Genomic DNA, 16,191 nt, shown 5'->3' on the forward strand with positions numbered 1-16,191 from the left:
CTAAAAGAAAATTTCTCAGAAAATAATGGTGCAATTACAGGATTCTTGTGAAAGAGTTTTTGCTTCGTGGACTAATTTCTAATCCGAATCTCAGCCGCTTGCATCAACACCGAGCACGGATTTCATGGGTGTTTCGCGAGTGTCTAAGGACTGACTCCACGCTTGTGCACAGTCCTGGCCCGCAGGGGGGACACAGGCAGGCTAGTCCCCTTCTAGGCTCTGCACCTGCTATCGTCTTTTCTGAAGGAGGCCCCCCCACATTGTATAAACTTGAAGTCCCACCAAATCTGGATTTACTCCTGGGGAGAAAAATTGGGTCTCTTCCTCAAGGCGCTGACAGCCCGAGGATGTCAGGGCCCCGGCCTGTCCTGCCCTCTGTAGCCAGGGCTTCTCCAAGCGCCGCCAGAGACACGGGACGGTGCTACCAAGCCCGTCACCGGCCTGGTCTCGAACCTGATGCAGGTTTCACACAAGGCCTGGCTCAGCTGCAGCTTTTCAAGGAGACCTTCTGGTGATGGAGCCTGGCGCTGGTGTTTCTGGCCCGCGTGTCCCTCCCTCCCAGTGCGCGTCCTAGAGAACTGCCAGAGTAATACTGTGCCTGGCACGCTGTGTGCATCAGTAATATTTGCTGGATGAATGCAAACCTTAACGACCTCCTTGCTCAAAATCATGACCTGCTCTTCAATATCCACAATATCAAATCCAAACTCCTCAGCCGTGGCGAGCTCCAGCCAGCTCTGGGTCCAGCTTCTTCCTGCCACTTCTTATTTGCCCCTGGATCTCCTGTGATTCTGAAAGGCTCCCGGGCACCCCTTAAAGTCACGGCCTCTTGTGCTTTGAGGTCTTCAGCGGGCTGCCTCGGATACCCACAGTGACCCTCGCTCACCCTCGCTGGCACACACAGCACACATAACTACCCACATACCCCAGCACGGCTTCTGGGAGGCATGATCTGACCCCTCTCCACCCTCACACTCCCTTCTCCAGGCAGATTGAGGCATTTCTGCTTCTAAGCATCCTTGTGCACCTGCTAAGCGTGTGCATCACAGCGCTTCTGGCCCTGGGCTGTCGTCCCTCGGCTCTTCCTCTCAGATCAGGGAATCCCGAAGGGCAGGACCTGTATCTTTTCACCTCTGTATCCAGGGCTCCTAGACATAGTGCCTGGCCCAGTATAGATTATCAATTTTAAAAAAAACATTTTTAATGAATATGAAGAGGAATTATAGAAAACATAACAAACAACGGGATAGCATCAACAAGGAGACAACTTCTGTGAACACTGCTATTTTTTAAATTACCAAATAATAAGTGCCAAAAAATAAAAAATAAAAAGATAATAAGTGCCTACATGTGTGAAGATTTATTCTAGGCTTGGTGCAAAGGTTTGTGGTTATTTTTCTAAGATTTTATTTATTTGGGTGGGGGAAGAGGGAGAGAGAGAGAGAGCATGAGTGAGAGGAGGGGTAAAAGAAGAGGGAGAGAGAGAGAGAATCCTCAAGCAGGCTCCCACTGAGCCCAGAGCCTGATGCAGGGCTTGATTTCACGACCCCAAGATCACAACCTGAGCTGATACAGAGTCTGATTCTTAAACAACTGAGCCACCCAGGTGCCCCTGCAAAGGTTTATTCTAAAGGACAGTACTAAAAAAATAAAATAAAAATAAATTAAAAAATAAAGGACAGTACTTGGGATGCCTGGGTGGCTTAGTGGTTGAGCATCTTCCTTGGGCTCAGGGTGTGGTTGCCCTGGGATCGAGTCCCACATCAGTCTCCCCGCAGGGAGCTTGCTTCTCCCTCTGCCTATGTCTCTGCCTCTCTCTCTGTGTCTCTCATGAATAAATAAATAATTTTTTTTTTTAAAGTGTCTGCATTTGGCTCAGTTGTGATCCTGGGGTCCTCGGATCGAGCACTGCATCAGGCTCTCTGCTCAGCAGGAAGCCTGCTTCTCCCTCTGCCTGCTTGTGCTCTATCAAATAATTTTTTTTAATAAAAATAAAAAATAAATAAAGGAAAACACTTACCAGCAAATAGGGGCACATTTTACTCACACAAAAGGAAATGTGGCCACCCAAGGGAACAAAGAACGAAGAGCCTCTCCCCTCGGAGTTAGCTAATTGGGATTTCTATCTTGGAAGCATGACCTCACTATCTCAGGAGCTGCAGGTCCAAGTCTGAGGTTCTCAGGCCAGAACTGACAATCACATGTCCTACAAGTATATAAGGCCCTCCGGCTCCAATGCCCTTATCAAAAGGAGACAGTAATACAGACCTCACAGGATTGTCGTCAGGATCATGCAGAGTAATTTGTATGACATGTCTTAGTTCAGTGCCTGATACCCCGAAAACACCCAACAAATGGATTTGTCATCGCTGCTTCCAGGGCTCATGAGGTTTAGCCCATCCCCGATGTTTAATAGGACTGCCCATGTCTCTTAGCACAAAGCAACACCCAGCCACGTATTTCTGTACAGATCACAAGACAACTGGGTTTTGGTGTGGCTGACCTGTTAGGGTGACATGGGGCTCTGCCTGGAGAGGGTAGAAATTCCTGCTCTGAGCCACAAAGGAGAGGGTGTGGATCCTCTGGGACTGAACCCGGGCCCTGTTCACAGGCACATCTCCTGATTCCTCATGGCCTCCACTTTGGGGGCTGGGCCTTTCGCGACTCTCAAATCCTTGCACTGGTAGCTGTTCTCCTCATCTTCATTTTCTTTTAGTTATCTCTGGGCTATAAGGATACATTCTAGCCCGGTTCTAGACTTGATACAACTCCAAGTTCTGACTGCTTGCTTTGGGGCCTAAGCATGAAAGGGTGAGCAGCGCCCCCCTGAGGCCAGCGAGGTGATGGTGGCAGCAGTAAGTGGGCAACTCCACCAGGTTAAGGTGGCTCTTGGGGGAGGAGAGTCTTCCTTGCAGCTGACGGTGGAAGGTCTGCATTGGTGCTACATGAAGGGAACAGCGTTCCGTTAGCATCTTGAACAGCACACCTGAGCTTACTGCACAAGAGCGGTGAGCCTCTTACCTCCTCGAAAGCATCACAGCCTGTCACCACGATATTGGGTCTGAACTGGTCCATTTTCACTTTCTTCTCCAGCCTGGTATTCAGATCCGCCAGGGAGGCTTCGGAGAGGATCATGATGGGGCTGCAGTCTGGGTAGGCCACCTGAGCCAAGAACACAGCGCCATCAGGCCTCCCTGCCCCATGAAACGCCTCAGCCCAACCGAAAGCGAAGCCAAGTCCAGAAGTGGTGCGCAGAGAGGGCCAGTGGTGTTCCGGGAGGAGAGGGGACACCGCGGTCTTGGAACCGGACAAGTCAGGGCCAGGCCGGCTCCCGCGGCGGGGCCTCGCTGGGGGTCCCCCCACCACACAGAAGGCAGCAGGCAGGGTTCAGAGCCATCATCACCTCCCGGGACTCACCCTGTTCCTCCCTGGAGCGCCCAGCTCTGACCCCCTTCCCACAACATCATCATCAAACAGGGGAAGGATCTGCTGCCGATCAGCTACGCTCTGGTCCCAATTTCCTCGGACGGCACCCACTCACCCAGCAAGCATTTATGGAGCAGCTGCTCCATACCAGGCACTGTTCTAGGCAGGCAAACAGCAGGGAACAAGCAGATAAAAACCCCTGCGATCCAAGAGCTCATAGTTCAGGGAGGAAGCAGGAGCCACCTGAGGCGCTTGCATGTTAAACCCTAGCTTGCTGCAGAATCAAAGGCTTTGGTGTCTAGGCTGGAGCTGGCCCAGAGGCCTGGCTTCCTCAGAAAGTGCCTTTTCAGTGCCTCAAATGACCAGACCACACTGATGGCGAAGGGAACCCAGGAGGAATTCTGCTTCGGTGATTCCAGGAAACTTGGCTCGGCCCCAAATGGACCTCTCACTTCACCTTCCCAATCTGAATGCCTCCCGAGCCCCCCTGTCCCTGGGGGTCACCCCTGGCTTCTCCCTCCACAGGACCTGACACCTTCTACACCCCACGCCTGCTGAAGAACATACTCCACCTGGAGCCACTTCCCTCTCCAACCCCAATACCTGCCCAGGACATACCCTCGGCCCCCCTCACCTGGGCCAGTCCTGCACTTTCTTAACTGGGATCCCAAGCAAGGTCCTTTGTGGGTCAAGAAGGAAGCCGGACACACGGGGGTGACGGGCCACTGGCAGGAGGGCAGCGCTCTGGGAGCTCACCTGGTAATTCGGTACCACAGGAGAGAAAATTTCCTTCGACGGTCTTCCCTTCATGTGCTTCTCAAACTGAACCAGCCTGAAAGCTTCTGTTTTCAAGAAGCTGGTGAACCACTGAGCTGCTTCGTCGCCACAGTCCCTGCCCTTAATGTCCATGCCGAACAGCCTGGAAGGGTCACAAAAGAGCGCCAGGGTTACTGTCCTGCCCTGACATGCTGACAGATGGCGTCCAAGCCGCAACAGCTGGACAGCTGGGACCTGACCACCCCAGGGGGCCAGGAAGGGGTCCTCAGGCCTGGGGCCGAGGCTGGGCAGACACAGAAGGGGAAGGAGCAGAAGGTGCTCCAGGGAGGAGCTTCTCAACCCTAATATGCCTGCAAATCCCTGTGATCGTGTTAAGATGCAGACTGTGCGGGATCCCTGGGTGGCTCAGCAGTTTAGAGCCGCCTTCAGCCCGGGGCGTGATCCTGGGGTCCCGGGATCGAGTCCCACATCAGGCTCCCTGCATGGAGCCTGCTTCTTCTCTATGTCTCTGCCCCCCTCTTTCTCTGTCTCTCTCATGAATAACTAAATAAAATCTTAAAAAAAAAAAAAAAAGATGCAGACTGTGCTTCGGAAGGCCTGGCTGGAGCCAGAGATGCCACCTGCCTAAGAAGCTTCTGGATGCCTAAGCTGCAGGTCCTTGGGCCACACCTCAAGTAGTGAGGATTCACGAGGCTTTCAGAAGGGGACAGGGTGACCGGGTGGTAGTTGCAGCCTGAGTGTAGAGTCTGCTAGAACTGGTTCAGACTGGAATGCCCACCGTTCTCTAGCCTATGACCTCACACAGTGCCCTGACCCTGGTCTGCAGCTGTGACCTGGAGAGGGTGATACAGTACCCACTCACAGGTGGGCAGGGCCTGGGGTAACAAAGCAGGCTGTCTGCCTGGGTACCACGAACCAAACGTTTAAAAGCTATGTACCCCTCACAGGATGGTGAGCTGACTTGCGAACTATTTTTATCTCTGTTGCTGCGATCACAACCTAGGCCAAAGGCAGACCTGCCCAACCACTGAGCCACCCAGGCACTCCCGAGTGGATTCTTTTTAAAGATTGACTTATTGGGCAGCCTGGGGTGGCTCAGTGGTTTAGCGTCGCCTTCAGCCCGGGGTGTGATCTTGGAGACCCGGGATCAAGCCCCACGTCGGGCTCCCTGCATGGAGCCTGCTTTTCCCTCTGCCTGTGTCTCTGCCTCTCTCTTTCTGTGTCTCTCTCATAAATTAAAAAAAAAAAAAGATTGACTTATTTATTATGAGAGAGAGAGAAAGGCAGAGGGAAAGGGAAAGAAACACACTCCCCACAGAGCCCTGAGCCCAGCACAACCCTGAGATCATGATCTGAGCTGAAACCAAGAGTCCCATGCTTAAGTCAACTGAGCCACCCAGACGCCCCTGTGAATGGATTTTTAAAAAAACAAAAAAACAAAAAAAGTTTTATGGGAAAGTTCTTCCCATAATCAAAAAATAAAAACTAATCAAATCCTATACAGCAAAGCGCTTCCCCTCCCTGTGCAGAGGCGTTAAGAGCAAATGCTAGGAGACAAATGGGTTCAAATTCCAGCTCTGCCTTGTGTGACAAGGATAGGAGTCCTGTCTTCCTCGTGTGAAGCAGAATTAATGATATCTACCTCGTAAGCCACTAATCAAACTGTTGCTCATAATTCATTAAAAAAAAAAATATATATATATATATATATATTTTTTTTTTTTAAGAAGGCTCCATGCCCAGCGTGGAGCCCAACATGGGCTGAACTCACGACCCTAAGATCAGGACCAGGGCCAAGACCAAAAGTCAGACACTTAACTGACTGAGCCACCCAGGCACCCCCAAAATACTTGTTAATTAACTAAATTTTACACTCAATGAATTATTACTTCAGACCCTTGAAATTTCAGAACCTTGAATGATGGTTTTCAGCTCAGATACTCTTTCCCCTGAGCCTTGGGACCATTGTACAACCCCAATTTCCACAAGCTGAAAATGCTCAGGTGTTACAAAGGGATCCAGAGCACCCTATGAGGAGTACCCGAGCTTCTAGGACTTCCTGGTTGCACAGGCCAAGGCCCCCATGAGGCCTAGAATGTGACCGCCTACAGGAGTCCTATAGACTGAAGGGAAGCCCAGGCCTGAGGCCTATCTAGGCCAGAGGTGGGAATCTCCTACACCTGAGCGCTGCAGAGACCTGAGAGGCTGCAGTCACCTCGAAAGCTCTAGCACCCTTGTCACCCAACCCTGAAATATGGCTGCTAGAGTCCACTAATCCTCCTGTCTGCCTGGCTGGGGGACTGCCAATGCTGAACAGAAGTCCACCCAACTTGAATAAACAGAGACAAACTCTAAAGATTGGCCCTTTGCAGCCCCTCTCTACAGGTATCAACCATGCTTTTGGATTTCCTGTATTTTTGATGCTTTGGCATCCTGGGGCCTTGCTCATGTGGAAAGCACTGCCCCTCCCAGGCTAGTCCAATCCTACAGGTAGGAAACCACTCACCTTCTGCATGCATGCCAAGCAATCCAGAGCCTCCGCCCCAACCGCCTCCTCTATGGGCTCTTTCACTCAGGCCCACTGTCCCCAGCCCTAATCACCCAGGGTCAGGTGTCAGGCACCCAGAGACAGCCTCTCTGCCCCACACTGAAATTACTCAAACTAGCCAATCCTGAGGCTGTCTACGTCGTCTCACCTGGTACTTCCTGTGGAAACGACAGTAAAGGCTCTCGCTCCTGTCTCCCAACCCTGCACCGTACCCCAGCCCACCTCCTGACCAAGCCTGGTGCTCCTCGGTGTGGCCCTGCATGACGTGCAAGCCCCCTATTTCCAGGGATTGTGAGTACAGAGAACTTCTTTTCTTCAGGGCATCTGGACGGCTCAGTCTGTTAAGCGTCCGCCTTCAGTTCAGATCATGATCCCAGGGTCCTGGGATTGAGCCCATGTCTGGCTCCCTGCTCAGCGGGGAGTCTGCGTCTCCCTCTCCCTCTGCTTGTGCTCATTCTCGATCTCTCTCAAATAAACAAATAAAATCTTAAAAAAAACAAAACAAAAAACTTCTTTCTTCATCACGGTCATTTGCACCTCTGCATGCCTTACCATACCTGATTAAAACAAATCCCAGGCCGGAGGGTATTATGCTGAGTAAAATAAGTCAATCAGAGAAAGACAGTTATCATCTGGTCTCACTCATATGCAGAATATAAGGACTAGTGCAAGGGACCATAAGGGAAAGGAGGGAAACTGAGTGGGGGAAAATCAGAGAGGAGGACAAACCATGAGAGACTCCTGACTCTGGGAAACAGGGTTGTGGAAGGCGAGGTGGGTGGGGGTAGGGGGTAATTGGGTGACGGGCACTGAGGAGGCCACGTGATGTGATGAGCGCTGGGTGTCATACTTTACGTTGGCATTTTCAGTTTAAAAAATAAAAAAAATTTTAAAATTAAAAAACAAATCCCGGGGACCCCCTAAAACAGCACTCTGCCTCACCCACTCACGCCTGACCACTGGCTCGATCCCAGGCCCGGCCAGGCTTCTCTTAAATTTTTCCTTCACCAAACCCATCACCTACTGTACAAACTATAGCCAGACAGCGTGCAGGGAGGGGGAGTCTACAGGACAATCATGTCCCTGGCAGCACCCCAGGGGCCCCAAGGAGAGCACCTGCAATCGTGGACCTTGTTTGAGGGAGGCAGCTTGCTCGGCAAAACCAGCTGGTCCATGCCTGGAGCCTTGAGCATCAGGCACTCGCCCTCACAGGTGATGGACACCAGCACCAGGCGAGGCTCCTGCCGGGCGGTGACCATGTGCCCATCTTCCTTAATCACCAGCCAAAACCTGCCGAAGAACACACAGGAACATGCTCAGGAAAGTCTCCTCCACCCTCTCAGAGGCTTCCCCCCGCCTCCCAGCTTTCTGTTTCATCAAAACTTTCCCCCTGCTCAGACTCCAGATTCAGCAAATTTTCTCTGGATAATTATCCTGACCTGGTCAAATTCTTTGGATCCCAATGTGGGTGCCCCCAGAAAGCACCCTGCTTGGAAGAAACTGCCCTGGGAGAGACTATCTGGCCGATGTGTGAAAATCCCTGATTCTGCAAATCCAGAAAATGAGACGGGCTGAGGGACCTTCCCTCCTCTCCTCTTAGGTAATCTTGGTGCCTCTTTTGGGGCTTTGCTTTGGACATAAACTTCCCCATGCCCCTTAAACACTCCCAGTCGAAGCGAATGTCTTCTAGGTGTTTTTGCTGTGGAACAAGATGGGACCCAAACCACCGGCCCAAGTGAACTACAACTCTAGACAGGGTCTTGTGATGTTCGGGATTCCAAAGGATCCAGACAGGCCTCCACTCTGTTTAACCTGCGATGGCACTGGGGTCTGACATCGGGAGACCCCCAAGCAGCCTCTCCTCTTCGTATGCAGGTTCTGATTCAGAGAATGAAGATTCCCACGAACGTGACTTAGCTCAGAACTCCACTTACCTCTGGAGAGCGCATGGTTCTAGATCGATTTTCACGCTGCATCCTATCTAGTGGGGAGATCGGCTAAGCTTTCCTAGAAAGGGGAAGGGAGGCTGGCCTGGGTAAGTTGGTTATGCTTTTATCTATAACAGAGCGTATGGTTGGGGTTACACCACACAAACGATTTGATTCTGAAAAGATATTTAAAGGGCAGCCTGGGTGGCTCAGTGGTTTAGTGCCGCCTTTGGCTCAGGGCCTGATCCTGCGGTCCGGGGATCGAGTCCCGTGTCGGGCTCCCTGCATGGAGCCTGCTTCTCCCTCTGCCTCTGTCTCTGCCTCTGTGTGTGTCTCTCATGAATGAATAAATGAAATCTTTTAAAAAAGCGTTCTGTCCCCTAGAGAAAGGAAGCTCAATACCACCTGTCTGAGACAGAACACAAGCGCGGTGCGTGGGGATCTCCACAGGCCCTGAGTTATGAGCAGCAGCTGAAAGCTCAGGCTTTCCAAATGTGAGCAGGATAAAAAGGACAGCCCCTTCCAGAATGAGGGGCAGCTCCTCTAAGGAAGACATTTCCAAATATGACTGGAACCAAATGGGAATGCCTGCAATGCCTTGATGAGGAAACCTGATTTCAGAGTGCAGGCAGGTCCATCTCGGCCCTCACCTGACCCCAGGAGGTGTCCCTTCCCTGCAGCCCAGCAGCACGCTGGCTGCCACCTATGCCTGCCACCTGGCGTCAGGGTATGGCAGTGGGGGTATGACAGTGCAAAGGCATCTGAGGAGTTGTCTTGGCTCTTCGATCCAAGAGCTGGGATGCTGGGCAGCAGCAGGCCCCCAGCCTCCTGAGAAGCCACCTTATTCCTTTCAGATGTCTTTGGCTCCCAGGGTTGTGTGGCGGCTCAGCTACGGAGCTCTGTGACCAAGGGGATCCCTGCTACTTTGCTGCAGTTCCATTCCCTCGAGGCTGGGCCCTGCTCCTATCTCCAGCCTCATCCTCGGGTGCAGAGCTCTGGATGACCCTGCTGTTTAATCCTACCAAAGCCTTTACCTTAAACTTCCAGCGTGCCTTGGCACCAAACAGGACTCCCTCCGAGATCTACACACAGCCAGACACTTGTCCCAGCAGGAGTCTGCACTTCATTTCTGACAGTGAGGCCAGGCCCTCCCTGGGCTGAGTCTCCTGGGCTTCCACCCACCTCCACCTCAGCCCTCCACTCGGGCTCACCAGCCCCACCCTGAGCTCCAACCTGCTGTAACCTCCAACCTGCTCCAACCTCCCCTGGGCATTAACCGGGAGAAGTGGGGACTGGACATTTTGTGCTACCTGCTGCAAAGGGAAGTCAGGTGGTGGCTTGCAGAAAATCAAATGCCAGGATAGGACAGAGACTCCAATAAAAGACAAAAAATAGGGATCCCTGGTGGCTCAGTGGTTTAGCGCCCGCCGTCAGCCCAGGGTGTGATCCTGGAGTCTCAGGATTGAGTCCCACATGGGGCTCCCAGCATGGAGCCTGCTTCTCCCTCTGCCTGTGTCTCTGCCCCTCTCTCTCTCTCTGTGTGTCTCTCATGAATAAATGAATAAAATCTTAAAAAGAATAAAAAGTTGCTGCCTGTAACATACCCCAACCACCCTCATTACCCTGTCTATTGGGGTAATGACATTTGTCACCTCTTGCACTCAAATGATGCCCAGTGAATGAATAAGTATCTCTGTTCTGACAGATCTGAAATTAAGGAGTAAGTCTGACGGGTGGATTTTTCATGACCAAGCTGTCCCCAAACTAACACCTTCTTTTCCACCTAAAACAGGAGTGCACAGTGTGAGGATCAGTGTGGAGGCCAGAGCTCAGATTCTCCAGAAGAACAACCATGAGTGATCACAGAGGTGGGAGGAGCAGAGTCCAGGAGAGCTGGAACACCTCATGGCTAAACTTAGAAAGTGAACTGGGAAGCAGAAGTGCCTGAAAAGGGGGGCAGAGGGGGCAGGCAAGAGGTAAAGACACCCAGGATGATAAGCATAGAGAGCGCATTTCTCCAGGAGATCACAGTCTGTGCAGAAAACATCAAAGGCTGGCTTCAGAAGGGCCAGCGCAGATTTAGGACCAACTGAGTCATATGTACTCACTAAGGAGAGCGGGATTTACAAGGTCAAAGAGGGCAACCAACCCTCCCACCTTCTGTGCCAATCAGGCCATGCCAGAGCTCTGCTCTGCGAGGCGGACTTTGAACCAGCTCAAAGTCCAGGGTGCCCACGCCAAACATTCACAAATGTGTTAAGAGCTTTGAACAAGGGACCCCTGGGTGGCTCAGCAGGCTCGGGTCATGATCCCAGGGTCCTGGGATCAAATCCCGCATCAGGCTCCCCACAGGAAGGTTGCTTCTCTCTCTGCCTATGTCTCTGCCTCCCTCTCTATCTCTCATGAATAAATAAATAGAAAAAAAAAGAAAAAAGAAAGAAAAGAAAGAAAAGAAAAGAAAAGAAAAGAAAAGAAAAGAAAAGAAAAGAAAAGAAAAGAAAAGAAAGAAGAGAAAAGAAAGAAAAGAGCGAGCTTTGGACCAAATAGTTTTAGAAATCTGAAGACAAGAGCCCTAATGGAGGAAGAGCCCAGCTTCCTAGAATGGTTCCAAAGATGTAGGTTCAAAATGGAATTAGGGACACCTGGGTGGCTCAGTGGTTGAGCACCTGTCTTCAGCCCAGACATGATCCCAGAGTCCCAGGATCGAGACCCACATTGGGCTCCCAGCATGGACCCTGCTTCTCCCTCTGCCTATGTCTCTGCCTGTCTCTCATGAATAAATAAAATCTTTAAAAAAAAACGGAATTAAATCCAAGAGGCCTCTTCCTGCCTTCTAGACTGTTTGCAGTTATTAAAGTCTTAAGTTGAGAGAATAGCAGTCATTTAGCAAAGTTCTTTCAAGCTTGCTTCCGAGTTTCAATTACCCTTTAAAAAACAGAACCTAGGGCAGCCCAGGTGGCTCAGCGGTTTAGCGCCACCTTCAGCTCAGGGCGTGATCCTGAAGACCCCAAATCAAGTCCCAGGTCGGGCTCCCTGCATGGAGCCTGCTTCTCCCTCTGCCTGTGTCTCTGTGTCTCCCTCTTTCTCATGAATAAATAAAATCTTTTAAAAAATAAAAATATAAACAGAACCTAGATTAATTAGGGTCTTTGAGATCATGAAGTCCAACCCCTTTCTTTTGTAAATGAAAAAAAAATGAGGCTGGGAAAGTTTAGATGATTGTGTGCGGGTCTCTTGATCCTCTGTGCAATCCTCACTCTTCTTTCTTTTTTTCTTTTTTATTTTTTTAATTTATGATAGTCACACAGAGAGAGGGGGGGGGCAGAGACACAGGCAGAGGGAGATGAAGGCTCCATGCACCTGGAGCCCGACGTGGGATTCGATCCCGGGTCTCCAGGATTACGCCCTGGGCCAAAGTCAGGCGCTAAACCGCTGCGCCACCCAGGGATCCCAATCCTCGCTCTTTTAAATCACATTGAAAAAAGTGTGCATGATTGCTGTGCCCCCAGAGACTGAGTTCACATCCCTCCAGCACACAACTGCCCTGGGTTAGACACTCATCCTTTCTGATACTGTTGTTTTTTACTTGCAGAGTGGAGATCGTATCGAGCCCGCATGACTGTGCCGAGGCTTGTGTAAGATCGTCTGTGGGACAGGATTCAGCTCGGTGTCCCAGGTACATGATGCACCAAATCCATGGATTTGAACCAGGCCTTGTCCCACCTTCTCCCAGGGTGCACACCCCACCTTCCCCATCCCAAGCAGTTATTTTTCAAAACAAGGGGACAGGGGACACTGATACAGTTCCATTTATTGTAAGATACCCACAGGAGCAGAAAAGCCAAAGACAAATCCTTTTGTTCCTCAAAAGCAATCATCACAGCAAAGTCGTGACAACGAGAAGTGGGGAAACAGTCATTCAGATGATCAGAAGAGAGACAGATAAGAGCTGGAACTCTCTCTGAGAAACAACTTCAGTGCTTCAAGTGGGGAAGTAGCACAAGGCCACTTTCTCTAACTGTGCACCATGAGTCTTTGCTTCTTCCAGTTTCTGGAGGGTGTCCAGGTCCACTGTGCCTAAAGTTTTCCCAGCAGTAAGAAGGCTTTTCTAATCCTACTTGAATAAGCTCTGAACATGCTCTTCTGTCTTAAATGACCCCAGATATAGTCTTTTAATTATAGCATCAGGTTCACCTGGGGAGATTTTAACACTGCATGCATTGTCTTCACACTTGATGACTTTTTTTTTTTTTAAGATTTTATCTACTTATTTGACAGAGAGAGAAAGAATGAGAGCACAAGCAGGAGGAGCAGCAGGCAGGGGGAGAGGGAAAAGCAGGCACCCGCTGAGTAGGGAGCCACTTTAGGGGCTCGATCTCAGGACTCTGGGATCATGACCTGAGCCAAAGGCAGACACTCAACTGACTAAGCCACCCAAGTGCCCCAGCTCTTGGTGATTCTGATTCCATAGGTCTGGGATGGGACTCTCAAGAAAAATTAAAGTTTTTTTTTTAAGATTATTTATGTATTTATTCATGAGAGACACAGAGAGAGAGAGAGAAGCAGAGACACAGGCAGAGGGAGAAGCAGGCTCCCTGCCAAGAGCCCACTGTGTGACTTGATCCTGGGACTCCAGGATCATGCCCTGGGCCGAAGGCAGACGCTCAACTACTGAGCCACCCAGACATCCCCAAAATTAAAGTGGGTTTTTTTTGTTTTTTTGTTTTTTTAAGTTTTAAAAATCTTTCCAGTGGCTCTTTAGATGTTACGGTTCCTAGGTGACTCACTCCTCTCCTGAAATATGACAGAGACAAATTCCATCGGATTTCACTCATAGGTGGGATTTAAGAAACAGAACAAATGAGCAAAGGGAAAAAGACACAGACAGACAAACCAAGAAACAGACTGAGTGACAGGTACCAGAGGGGAAGTGGACGGTTGGTTGGATGGGGATGAAGGAGCCCACTTGTCATGAGCACTGGATGTTGTATAGAGGTGTTGAATCACTACACTGTACACCTGAAATTTATACTGCACTGTACGTTAACTGGAATTTAAATAATTTTTTAAGTTCTATTGATAAGTTGTGCACCCTTGATGTGACACAAGGAGAATGGAACTTTGTGCTCTTCCTCCCAAAAATCCATAATCCCTGTCAACCACAAGAAAAACATCAGATAAACCCAAACTGAAGGACTCTCTACAAAATGCCCACTCGGGATTCCTCAAAACGCTCAAGCTCTCAAAAAACAATAAAAACCTGAGAAACTATTACAGTCTAGAGAAGCCCAGGAGTCCCGACATCTAAATATAATTATAAATGTATCCCGGCTGAGATCTGAAGATAGGAAAAGAAGGACATTAAGTGAAAACCAAGGAAATCTGAATAAAGTACAGATTTAAATAAATAAATGAGTGAGCGAAAATAAGAACCTCTCCGGGATTATGGGTGCCTGGCTGGCTCCACTGGTACAGCATGTGACTCCGGATGTGTCAGGGTTCTAAGTACTAGCCCCACGCTGGGGGTAGAGATTACTAAAAATAAAAACAGAATACAAAAATCTCTCCCAGATTAGAAATCAGGGGTGGAGGAGGATGGAAAATCCTCGAGAGTTACATGATCTGCAAACACAGCATTTCTCTAAAACAAGTTGAACTTTTTTCAAAGCTGTGGGTCCACTTTTTTTTTTTTTTTTGAGTCCACATTTTTTAAAGAAGACTGCAGTGAAGAGTGAATACATGTGTCCTGGAATGAAATCTGGGCAGCAGGCAGCCTCTGCTAGAAGATTCTTTGAGTGACCAACGTGCAAACCCTCCCCTCCCTCTATGTACAGAGGACCAGAACAAAACCACCCCAGCCAGGGGGGAAGGCATCTTATCCGTAATGACCCAAAGAAGGGGAATCTGTTCTTCCTGGGTTGCTCTTTCTAGGGTTTAGCAGCCTTCACCATCAAGTGAACCTCCCCGATATCTGGCTGCACAATTCTGTGTCCGTGAGTGTCTCCAGCCTCACCTTTGGGATGAGTTAAATGACAGGACACCTCTTCTCTTCTGGGGGGGGGGGGGCGGTGAATGGAATTTGCATACACCAGGCCTTATGTGGGTAGGGACTTTAGCCAGAGTCCTTCACTAAGAGCCTCTCTGCCTCTGGGGAGAGGGGACACACTATTTCCTTAATGGCAAATATCACATTTGCAGTGCCCCAGACACCCCGTCTTCCCAACACAAAACTTCACTCTGCTCATTACTTATGAAAGTGGATCAAGTGTCCCCACCTCCCGGGTCAGGACCTGAAGCACCTGCTCCGGGACTGGGGACGTGGGAGGAGCAAGCCCCAGCAAGCCCGAAGCCAGTGTCCTTGAACGAGACCCGGTTTCAGCGTTGCTCTTGTCCGCCCACGAGGGCTCACGGCATTTTTATGTCCTACTATTGCGCTGTGGCCTAAGAGACAATCAGGAAGTTTAGAAGGAGCAGGAGACTTGGAGGGGTAACCTTGGAAATAACCAGGTCGGCCCCTGCCTGACCCTCTCCAGACAGGGGCAGGGGTCGGCCCCCACCTACCTTTCCAAATCTGAACCAGACCCCAACTGACCTTCCCAGCTGAAGGCTCCAAGACCAAGCGTCCAACCAGCAGCCCAGGAGACGCAAGCGGCCGGCCTCTAGCCCCCTTCCCGCAAGCTGCGCCCCCCACCCCGGCCCCCCGCGGGTCCCGCGCAGCCCGGCCCTACCTGTCGCGCAGGTGCCCGCAGCGCAGCCCCAGGGCCGTGCACTCCGCCGCGCTCACGCGCACGCCCTTGCACGACTTGACCGGGTAGATCCAGAGCTGCGCCACGGTGCCCACCTGCCGCAGCCGCCCGCGCCGCCGGGACCGCGCGCGGAGCCAGGCCACCGTCCCCAGCGCCGCGGCGGCCAGGCCGAGCGCCGCCCCCGCGAGCCAGGCGGGCCGGGAGGGCGCGGGGAGGCCGAGGCGGCGCGGGGCCCACGAGCCGGCGGCGCCCATGGCCCAGCGCGCGCGGGGCGCGAAGCCTGCAGCTCCGGCGGGGGCGCGGGGGGCGCGCCGAGGGCGGGCGGGGGCGCGGCGGCTCGGGGCTGGCCCTGCGCTCCCCGCGGCCCGCGTCGTCACCGGATGTGAGCGGGAAAGGCCCGCGCCCGCCGCCCCCTCCCCGCCCGCTCCTCGCTGCGCCCGCCTCCCGCGCAGGACAGGCCCCGGCCCCGGCCACGCCCACGCCCCCGTCGGGCCCCGCCCACGCCCACGCCACGCCCCCGCAGGCTCCGCCCGGCCCCGCCCCCAGGCCCCCTACTCCCTACCCCCGCCCCCGCCACTCCCCCTGCCGGCCCCGGCCCCGCCCCACGCGGGCTCCAGCCCCATCCCTCACCCCTCCCCCGGCCCCCCCCCCCCCCCCGGCACCGGCACCGGCCCCGCCCCCTCCCCCCGCCGGCCCTGCCCTCCGGCCCCGCCCCCAGGCCTCCCACTCCCTCCCCCCGCCCCCAGCCCCGCCCCGCCCCCGCCGG

The 16,191-nt window shown here is 52.1% G+C and overlaps 1 protein-coding gene across 2 annotated transcripts in view; it reads right to left on the minus strand.

Moving 5' to 3' along the window:
- Positions 1–15,707, minus strand: part of MTARC2 (mitochondrial amidoxime reducing component 2) — a 35,527-nt gene extending 19,820 nt beyond the window's left edge. Inside the window, exons 1-4 of one of the 2 annotated variants that reach the window (XM_055334370.1) lie at positions 15,408–15,707; positions 7,868–8,041; positions 4,183–4,345; positions 3,022–3,162 (exon numbers count right to left, since the gene is read on the minus strand). In XM_055334370.1, coding sequence (XP_055190345.1) covers positions 3,022–3,162; positions 4,183–4,345; positions 7,868–8,041; positions 15,408–15,679 — 750 coding nt within the window. In that variant the 5' untranslated portion in view covers positions 15,680–15,707. The remainder of the gene's footprint in view (positions 1–3,021; positions 3,163–4,182; positions 4,346–7,867; positions 8,042–15,407) is intronic. The other variant, XM_055334369.1, reaches the window with a different exon arrangement.
- Between the last annotated feature and the right edge of the window lie 484 nt (positions 15,708–16,191).

The sequence above is a fragment of the Nyctereutes procyonoides genome, unplaced genomic scaffold, assembly GCF_905146905.1.
Source record: "Nyctereutes procyonoides isolate TBG_1078 unplaced genomic scaffold, NYPRO_anot_genome, whole genome shotgun sequence".
Classification (NCBI taxonomy): Eukaryota; Metazoa; Chordata; class Mammalia; order Carnivora; family Canidae; genus Nyctereutes; species Nyctereutes procyonoides.